Source organism: Zingiber officinale, chromosome 1A (assembly GCF_018446385.1).
Source record: "Zingiber officinale cultivar Zhangliang chromosome 1A, Zo_v1.1, whole genome shotgun sequence".
Taxonomy (NCBI): domain Eukaryota; kingdom Viridiplantae; phylum Streptophyta; class Magnoliopsida; order Zingiberales; family Zingiberaceae; genus Zingiber; species Zingiber officinale.
Genome location: NC_055987.1, coordinates 168,069,100 through 168,079,283, shown reverse-complemented (window position 1 = coordinate 168,079,283; position 10,184 = coordinate 168,069,100). Strand labels below are relative to the sequence as shown.

The 10,184-nt window shown below is 41.1% G+C and overlaps 1 protein-coding gene across 1 annotated transcript; it reads right to left on the bottom strand.

Moving 5' to 3' along the window:
* Nucleotides 1-470: 470 nt before the first annotated feature.
* Nucleotides 471-9,053, bottom strand: LOC122006466 (calphotin-like). Its single transcript, XM_042561988.1, has 4 exons — nucleotides 8,982-9,053; nucleotides 3,505-3,577; nucleotides 2,905-3,440; nucleotides 471-599 (listed from the first exon to the last, which is right to left on the bottom strand). Exons 1-4 carry the CDS (start codon nucleotides 9,051-9,053, stop codon nucleotides 471-473), a joined length of 810 nt encoding a protein of 269 aa, XP_042417922.1.
* Nucleotides 9,054-10,184: the final 1,131 nt, after the last annotated feature.

Here is a 10,184-nt window from a genome sequence, read left to right as displayed (position 1 = left end):
CATGCAATCTGATAACCTCTCGACAATATAGCTCTGCTAATCGATCCAGAGAATCAATCTTCCGGATCGCTAAAAAAGTGTGCGGATTTGGTTAATCGGTCAACGATTACCCAAATCGCATCCTGACCTCGTTGGGTCCTAGGCAATCCTACCACAAAATTCATAGTAATATGCTCTCATTTCCACTCTGAAATAGGGATCCTCTGAAGTAGTCCAGCAGGTCTCTGGTGGTCATCCTTTACCTGCTGACACACAAGACATCTAGCTACAAACTCTGCGATGTCGTTCTTCATACCGTTCCACCAATAGGAACGTCTCAAATCGCAATACATACGGGTTCCACCTGGGTGGATAGCAAATCTAGAGCGATGAGCCTCCTGAAGTAACTCCTCTATGATCGGGTGAGACTAAGGCACACACAATCTGCCTCGAAAATAGACAATACCCTCGTCATCTCGTGTAAACTCGGTCTACTGCCCGAAAGATTTCTGGCTGCCAATGAACTGTAAATGCTGATCTCTGGCCTGGGCCTCTTGAATCCTCATCCTAATCGATGACTGAGCAACCATGGTGACAAGAATACTCTGCTCTGTCTGTCCCTACTCCTCAAGGCCCAACTCAGAGAAACCCTTAATCAAGAACGTGACTATAACTCAGTGGCAAGCTAAAGTCCCTCTGGACTTCCTGCTAAGTGCATCGACAACCGCATTAGCTTTCCCCGGGTGGTAGCTAATAGTACAATCATACTTCTTCAGGAACTCCATCCATCTCCTCTGTCGGAGATTGAGTTCCTTCTGTGTGAAAATATATTTGAGACTCTTATGATAAGTAAGAATCTCAAAAGTAATATCATAAAGATGATGTCGCCAAATCTTTAAAACAAAGATAATAACGGCTAACTCTAAATCATGTACTAGGTAATTCTTCTCATGCTCCTTCAACTGACGAGAAGCATAGGAGATTACTCTGTCGTGCTGCATCAGGAAAGCGCCCAAGCCCTGTAGAGATGCATCTGTGTAAAGTATGAATCTGTCCTCTCTGGAAGGTAATACTAAAACTAGTGTCGATACTAATCTCTACTTCAGCTCCTGAAAGCTGGCCTCGCAGTCATCTGACCAAGTGAACTTCACGCCTTTCCTGGTCAGACGTGTCAACGACATGACAATGCTGGAGAAACCCTCAACAAATCATCTGTAATATCCAGCCAATCCTAAGAAACTACGGATCTCCTAGACCGACTTCGACTGCTCCTAGCTAGTGATAGCCTCGATCTTCTGAGGATCTACTGAAATACCTTGGCTTGACACAACGTGTCCCAAAAACCAACTGAGGATAGTCAAAAAGCACACTTGCTGAACTTCGCATACAGATGATGTCGTCGTAGAGTATCCAAGACTATGTGAAGATGATGCGCATGTTCCTCCTCGGAACGCGAATAGATCAATGTGTCATCAATAAACACGATAACAAACTGATCTAGATACTCCAGAAAGATATGGTTCATCAGATCCATAAATACTGCGGGAGCATTGGTAAGCCCAAATGACATTACCAAAAACTCATAATGTCCGTATCTTGTACGAAATTCTATCTTCTGAATATCAGAATCTTTGACTCTCAGCTGATGATATCCGGACTGCAGATCAATCTTAGAATACACTGATGTATCTCTGAGCTGATCAAACAAATCATTAATCCGTGGCAATGGATACTTATTTCTGACAGTCATTACATTCAGCTGCATATAATCGATGCACAATCTCAGAGTACCATCCTTTTTCTTGATGAATAATACCGGAGAACCCCACTGAGAAACACTAGGGAGAATAAATCCCCTATCTAATAACTCCTGGATTTGAACCTTTAGTTCGTCCAACACTTTCGGTGTCATACGATAAGGAGCTTTCAATGTTGGCGCAGTTGCCGGAATCAACTCTGGGACTCCATAAGGACACCGGAATGCTCCTGTCCGTGCATGTCATACGCAGTTGCTACAGGGGGAGCTATCCTCTGCTGACGATGCGCAGATTGGCCTTTCGGCCCCTCTCACTGAGTCCCAGACTGACCAAACTGTCCTCCCAAAATAGAAACCCCGAAGGCTACATGCTGAGCCTTCAGCGAACAGTTTCGGCTCATGTGCCTAGGCTGTTTGCAGTAATAGCAAACTGACTATCCTAGGGTGCATGTAGAGGTGACGTGATCTCGGGATCCATATCGGGTGCAGTGAGAGTTATCGGTGGACTATTTTTGGTTCTGTTGAGCATACCGGGAATGCCCAAATGAAAATCGTCCTGACTTCTGGGGTCGGCCAGATGCCTCAGAACTACCCTGACCCGACTGAGTGTGACTACTCTACTGCTGTCCGGTAGCATGATCAGTCTGCTTCCTCTTCTTGTCTGCATTCACTCTCTGCTGAGCAGACTCAATCATAAGAGCTCTATCCAGTGCCTCTGTGTATGATGAAGTACCAAAACCGACAATCTTCACCTGAAGATGCCCGTCCAGCCCCTGAATAAACTAAAGCATACGAGATCTATCCTCGGCAACCAACTCAGGACAAAATCTGGCCAACTGATTAAATTCGGCATTATATTCTATAACTAAGCGGTTATTCTGCCGAAGACTCAAAAAATCTTGCCGATGTGTCATCTGATATGCCCGGGAAAAATACTGACTCTCAAATGCTTCCCTAAATCTCGCACATGTAATATGCTGCTCTCTTATAATCAAGCGCTGCGTATCCCACCAGATCTCTGCCCCGTCCCATAAGTGAAAAGCAGCCAGCTCAGCCTTCTCCCACTCAGAGCAAGCCATATAAAAGAATGTCCGCTCCATAGTCTCTATCCAGGACTGAGCTATGCTCGGATCAGTCTCCCCATGGAACAATGTGAATCGGCTGTTCACCGACTCTGCTAAGGCTAGAATCCATGCGTGCACCGCAACTATATCAGTGGGAATCGTCGAGGAACTGGGCAGAACCACGGGAGTTGATCCTATGGGTAGTACTGATGGCGGAACTACTGAGTAAACGTAAGTAGGGGCGACTGAAGATACGGTGGATGCTACCGGGTAAGGAGCAACCAGTACTGCTGGTACTGGTGCCGAGTATGTAGTAACCGACACAGGTATCTGTGGTGCCAAATATATAGTAGCAGGCACGGCTAGAGAGGTGGCTGGGTATACTGCGGGTACTGCTGATGGGGGAGGCGTCGAATATACCGACGGTGGTACCACTGGTGGTACTATCGAGACAGGTACCTCTGAAGTTGGAACCATCAGGGTCTGATAACCCGACGTGCTCACAATACCCTGAGGAGTCTGTTCCTGACAGACAGGCTCGACCCCAGTAGATCTCTCTAGAGACTCTGTCTCTGGAGAATCTATCGCCCTCTTACGTGGTCGACCACGTCTCATTATTAGAATACGTGTATGTGTCATATCTATAAACAAAATGTTACCTAGATATCACTACAGGTATGAGAACTATAAAATTACCTAATTTACCTATTTTCCGTCTGGAGTTGTCATGTCGCTGCTTAGCCCCCAAATAGATCCTCGTCAAATATACCTCAAAATTCTGAATAAAAAAATCGACGAAAATCCGTATAATCCGAAAATATCCAGATAATCTTGCAAAACAAGTAAAAACAAGTATCAGAAAACCGCTCTGATACCAAATAAATTGGTATCAAATTAACACGAGAAATCAGGAACATGAAAAACAGGTATCGCAAACCTACTCTGATAACAAAAATATTGTCACGCCCCAGATAGCCCCTACCAATTAAATTTCGATAGCATCTCCCCTGCACGGGTGACAATATGAATCCTGAGATACATATATACATACCTCGGCCCACACAGCTGGAACAATACAATATAGAAATAAACCAATCCATGCAATTTATAATCAATCCATGCAGTTTATAATGCAGCCTCCGGCTAACAACAAATATAACTAAAAGAAAAGACGATATAAAAATCATTACAGATATATGTAAATCCTACTCCACTACAACGAAGGAAATGAAATCCACGAAGTAATGAAATATCCGCAGCGGAAAACAAGAGTAGCAAACCCGAATGTTCAACATAAAGTACAAAGTACAAGAACCCACATCACAAGTATATATCAACATAGAAACAAATACCAAAGTCTACAACCGAAAATCGTCGTGACAAAGGGGCTAGCGACTGGAATCTCCCGACGGCCTCAACCTGAAAAATAATAATGTAACGGTGTGAGTCCACAGAACTCAGTAGATAACCAATAGATATGTACAGTAACATATAACTACCTGCAATAATCTATAGTACAGTCTCCTAACAGTATAACAAGTATGCATAGCTGAATAAACTATAGTAACTAACAATAAACATGTAATATAATCTACAGCAAGAATAATAAGAAATGCATAACTGAAATAAACTGTACTCACCTGCGAGGCTTGACCATATGACTGTGAACATACACAGAAAAAAATAGTCAGAGCAAATAAGCATGTATCCTGTATACATGTCAATCATATGCAGTCACCAAAATGCATCATCCAATATGCAACAATCACAATAAATACAATCTGTGCATATGATGCAATATGACATGGTCACCCTAACACCAGTCAACCATCTCACACGCGGTGGTGAGACCGAGTGGGTAGGGCTATGACTGTTAGAGTGTATACTAAAAGCCTAGCTTTTGTAAACATTTATTTGCTAAAATAAAAGAATCATATTGGTCAATATCTGCATTTATTTATTAAACGTAATTGTTCAATTAATTTATATAGTAGACAACATGAAGTGTGGTGTCACACTTAGAAGATCATGTTGTCAGTTCTTTATAAATTATAAACAGTTGCTCGCGACTAAGATAGAAAGGAACAAACTATCAGTATAGTCGTAGTGTAATTAAATATTAGTTTATCTTAACTAATAAATTACACTGATACACTTTAAGTGTATTGAGTAGGATCATTTAGGTAAGTTCTTTTTGTACTGACTAAGTAAAAGAACTAAACCTTAGTTATTATGGAAGTGTGTGCTCTTAATCCTAATATAATAACAAGCACATATATTTAATATTTATTTCTTTGATTTATCAAAGGGTGAGGTTTAGCTCGATAAATCAATATGCCCGATAAGTTGGGAAATGATATTACTTATAGTGTGTGTTGTTGATTATAGAAGGAATCTGTGTCCTAGTTATCTAGGTTGAGAATGTCCCCAAGAGGAGCTCATAAGGATTGTCATGTTAAACCCTGCAGGTGGACTTAGTCCGACATGACAATAAAGTTGAGTGGTACTACTCTTGGAGCTAGATATTAATTAAGTGAGTTGTCAGTAATTTACTTAATTAGTGGACATTCATAATCTTAAACACAGGGAGACTAACACACTCATGATATGAAGGAGCCCATAATATAATTTGGGATTGGTGCGGTAGTGCGATAATAACTCTTTAGTGGAATGAGTTGTTATCGATGAACTTGAGTTGTGTGTTCGGGGCGAACACGGGATACTCAAGCTCATCGGAAGGTCAAAACAAATTTCTCCTCTAGATCCCTGTCATAGCCTCATTATAGCCTCAAGTCCATCCAAATGAAAGGCTCTTCTTGGTGTCCAAGAAGGGAGCCGGACCATTGCTTGGTGACCAAGCAATGGCCGGTCATATCCTCTTGAAGGGGCCGGCCCTATAGCTTGGTGGCCAAGCTTGTAGGGGTCGGCCACAATAATTCAAAAAGGGAGGGTTGTTTTGAATTTTTAAAATCTTCTCTTTGTAGAAAACTATAAGTTTTAAAAGAGATATTTTAATTTTTAAAATTTTCCTAATTTGAATTTGGCCACATGTTTAATAGAGAGTTTTAAAAGTTTTAAAACTTTCCTTTTTAACCATCCTCATGGTTTAAGAAAAAAGGGAGATAATTTTAAAATTAAAATTTTCTATCATCATGTTAAAAAAGGAAATTTTATAAGAGAGTTTTTAAATTTTAAAACATGATTTTAATTTTTAGAAACTTTCCTTTTTTAACTCCTACTTAAGGAAAGAGAGCTTGTAAAATTTTATAAGAGTTTATCTTGTAAAATTTTATATAAAAAAATTTTTCTTTTCCTTTTAATGTGGCCGGCCACCTTGCTTGGTGCCCAAGCAAGGGCCGGCCAATAGGATTAAATCAATCTCAATCTTAAACCAAATAGGATTGATCTCAACCATTGATTGATAATTAATTCAATCAATAGGAAGGAAAAGGAAAATAAAAAGGGAAAAGGAAAATTATTAAAATCTTTCCTTATTTGCCTTAGGCAAGTAATATAAAAGAAGGGGTAAGGGGGCTTCATGAGACACAACTCTTATTCTTTTGCTTGGGTGATCTTTTGGTGGCCGGCCCTCTCCCTTCTCTTCTCCCTTTGCTCACTTTTCTATTAGAGGTGGTGGTGGCCGAATATTGCAAGGAGAAGAAGGACTCTCTAGGGTGGTGTTCATCTTGGAAGATCGTCTCCCACACGACGTCCAAGGCGAGGTGAGGAATACGGCAGAAGATCTTAAGGTCATTAGCATACAAAAAGAAGGTATAATTAGCAATTGTTTTCCGCATCATACTAGTTTTTTTTTTTTGTAAGAATTCTAAATACAAGAGGCAATTAGATCTAGTTTTTCGAAATAGTTTTTCGAATTTGTGTTTTCTTCTTTTTCAAACTTGTGTTTCGATTGTTCCTTTTGGTTGACCTAGAGTTATTTAAGGAAATAAATATTAGCTTTCCTTAAAAGGCTTTGCCTAGGCGGTGGTGGTTGCTCCCATATCCAAGAAGGTCATGTGCCTCACCATGCAGTCCTGGAAGCCAATTTTGGAAATTAATATTTATGGAATTAATAATCTAGGTAGGTTTGAATCAATAGTGTTAAGTTTCGTTTGCGATTCAAATCTAAACCATTAAGAACAGATAAGTTAAATTTGGAATCAATGATGTTAAGTTCCGTCTGCGATTCCTAGTTTAACTTCTAAAGAACACAATAGGTTATTTAAGGAAAGGTTCGACACTTGTACAAAAATTTTGTACAGTGGAACCGGTACGTTTTCCTAGGATTAACCAACAATGACAACCGTGCACTCTGCCATCACTACTCCTGAAGAGTGACCGAGTGGACAGGATGCTATTGGAGTACACCTATCCTTCTACCTCAAACATAGTAAGGGAGCGCAATGCTCTCATCTCTCGGTACGGGACGGCGGGGAGGGGTCTCTGCCTACTACCACGCTGCAGTCACACTACCCATGAGCGAACCAGCAGAGCACTACAGAGCAACTACCATACACAACCTGGGTGTTGTGCCACTACCCATGCAGTGGTCACGTTGTGTGTAGGCCCATGTAGCCGGCCGACGAGCTCAACAATAATGGAGTCATCAATCGCCCAGCATGCAATCATGCAGGATGGTGCATGATGCTACAGTATGTTATACCTGAACATATCCTCATCTATATATACGTGCCAGAAAGATAAACGCATATATAACAATGATATAGGCAATATAAATCCAAGATCACATATCCAATATGCCTAGCTGATCCAGTATACAAAAGAACTAAATAAATCTATCTCTATGAACATAGATATGCATGACAGAAGATAAGAGCATACAAGTCTAATGTATAGCAGCTAATAGTAGAAGCATGTAACAGGTATCGAATAAACTATAATCAGGGAAGTGCTAAATCTACCAACTACTAGTAATTATATATATACTACACATATCATAAGACACTATCGAGAGATAAGTCAAAGGGTACCCGCCTCAAATAGAAGGTACAATCAAGCAATCCAAAGTCAAGACGCCCGTCTCGAATCAGAGTCATACGTCAAATAATATATATATTTTATTTAGCTAAATCCAAAAGAATAGCTAAATAAAATCCCTAATACTAAGTTAGGGCAAAACCCTAATCACATCACGACTAAGTACAACCTCAAATCAAGCCTACACATGATCATAAAAGGTGCCTTCTTACTATTCATAGAAGGCGCCTTCTATAGCTATGGAAGGCGCCTTCCACGGGATAAATTTTTGACAGGGCAGCGGATAAGTGTCAAGTTGTTCGGGATCAAATTTTCCTCATTAGAGCCACCTTCCATGGCTATGGAAGGCACCTTCCATGCCCTTTATAAGGTTGTCTCAAGAAGGCATTGGAACACAACTGATATACAAGCTACTGCACATTCATTTAAGCTTCTGACTGCTCCAGGCTTCTGCTATGACTCTGTTGCAAAGCTACTGCGCTCAATGACTATTCCGAGGACTTCCGATCATGGCCGGTAGACCGATATCAACACAGTAACGCTTCCACATTCAAACTCTAGGTGGCAGTAACAAACTTTACTGTTGTACTTACATTCTGTAAACGAAAAGTATAGCTTGTTACACTTATCTGAATTATTCTCTGTATTTGATTCCCTCTTCTAGAGTACCAGAAGCGGTCTTTAGTGAATTACTCATTGATAGGTTCGCGGGACCTGGGTCTTGGAGTAGGATTTGCCGAAGGCTCCGAACCAAGTAAACTTCTTGTGTTTTCTGGTGTTGTCCTTTCATTTTAATTTTTCTCTATGTGCTCTACTCTATTTCTAAAACCGTAAAGAAAAATTTTGAAAACTACGTGATTCACCCCCCCTCTCACGTGCGATCGATCCAACAGTAACAACTGAACAATTCAGATCATCTCAAAGGATAGTGTAAGAGGAAAAGCTTGCATGCTTATAATTGGATTGTCTTACAGCAAAGTTTGCTTGTTAGAAGATTGGTTAAGAACACATTGTTATCGTCTACCCTGTTTCACTCCTTTGATAGCCTCACTATTTCTAGAGCTTTATCTTGATACTTGGTCACAAAATGCATCATGAACTTCTTGTTTGAAACCAGGAAATGATTCCCTGTGAAGCAAGGATTGATCAATCCCTTGTGCATGGTAATGTCCAAGACAACATACCTGGGCATCAACCTCTTCCCCGGGATCATCAACAGAACATTTGGATTCTTCACTGTGTCCTTCAATGTCCATGCCAGCTTCAAATTTGAGAACCAGGACTAGAAAAAATTCAAATTTTCTCACCTATGAAATTTATCGAAGTCCAATGTCTCTCCCTAAAACCTATAAAATTAGGCACAAAGACAAATATAAGCAAAAGTACTCACCTTGTAATTAAGGTGATCTTAGCATCTTCCTTGGTGCCCCAGGGTGGAAATGCGAGAACCCTAGAAGCCCATCCTCAAACTACGTTTCAAGGGATCGCTGGGGCACGCAAACTTTCTACTGAAACATATTGCTATTGGGAGTTGAAAATGTCGACTAAGATGAAGAGGACGTCGAGGTCGATGAGGAAACCCTCCCAGCCACCCTTGGCGAGAGGTCAAGCATGGTGGCCTAATCTAATCCAAAGAGGACACCCCTTAGGTAGAGAAGCGTAGGCTCTAGATGTGTCCCCCCTTTCAGTGTGAGATGAGGCGACGAAAGGCGGGGACGAAACACTGAAGAGGGTGAAGTTGGATCAGGCGTGGATGGGATGAATCGACACTGTAGATAGTGCAGGACGGGTGAGATTGGCAAGCGAAGAACTCATAGAAGGCTCCCAGATAAGGGGTGGCTTGGCCAGTGTGAGGATGATGGAGGCTTCGGTTGCCCCTGACACGGATGGTCTGTGGGGGTCTTCTAGTATCCAACAATATCGATACCTCTGACACTCTTCTTTCATCGTTTTCATTGGCAGACGATGCATCACTAGACGACGACAACTCGAAGGAGGGTGGAGGAGGCTAGGTTACGGCTGGCATGGAGCAGTGTCGGAGGAGGCTAGGTGCAGGCGGGGTGGAGGGTGGTTTTGGTAGAGATGGGCTTTTCGAGGAGTTTTGGCAGAGATAAGTTGTAGAGTCTAGCTTTCCATGGAATTTGAAGTGAGGTTTTGGATGAAGAGGTTGTGGAGTTTTCGTGAAGGGAGATTTTGGGCTAAGAGATTACATCGTAGACTTGTTAAAAAAATCATTGTTGCATATATTAAAAAAATGCTGATAGACCACTTTTTGAAAAACATTGTCTTCGACCCAAAAAAACTAATAAACAACATTAGTTGAAAAAATATTGTCTTTAATAAGAAATATAAAATATAGATGATGCATTTAGTGAAAAGTGTTATAA

Excerpts from the sequence above, each read along its gene's own strand:
- LOC122006466 (XM_042561988.1), bottom strand. The coding sequence starts at position 9,053 with ATGGACATTGAAGGACACAGTGAAGAATCCAAATGTTCTGTTGATGAT. Across the intron at positions 3,441-3,504 it reads CAACTCCAGACGGAAAATAG|ATATGACACATACACGTATT; the intron begins GTAAATTAGGTA and ends TTTTGTTTATAG. Across the intron at positions 600-2,904 it reads TTCTAGCCTTAGCAGAGTCG|GGACAGACAGAGCAGAGTAT; the intron begins GTGAACAGCCGA and ends CTTGAGGAGTAG.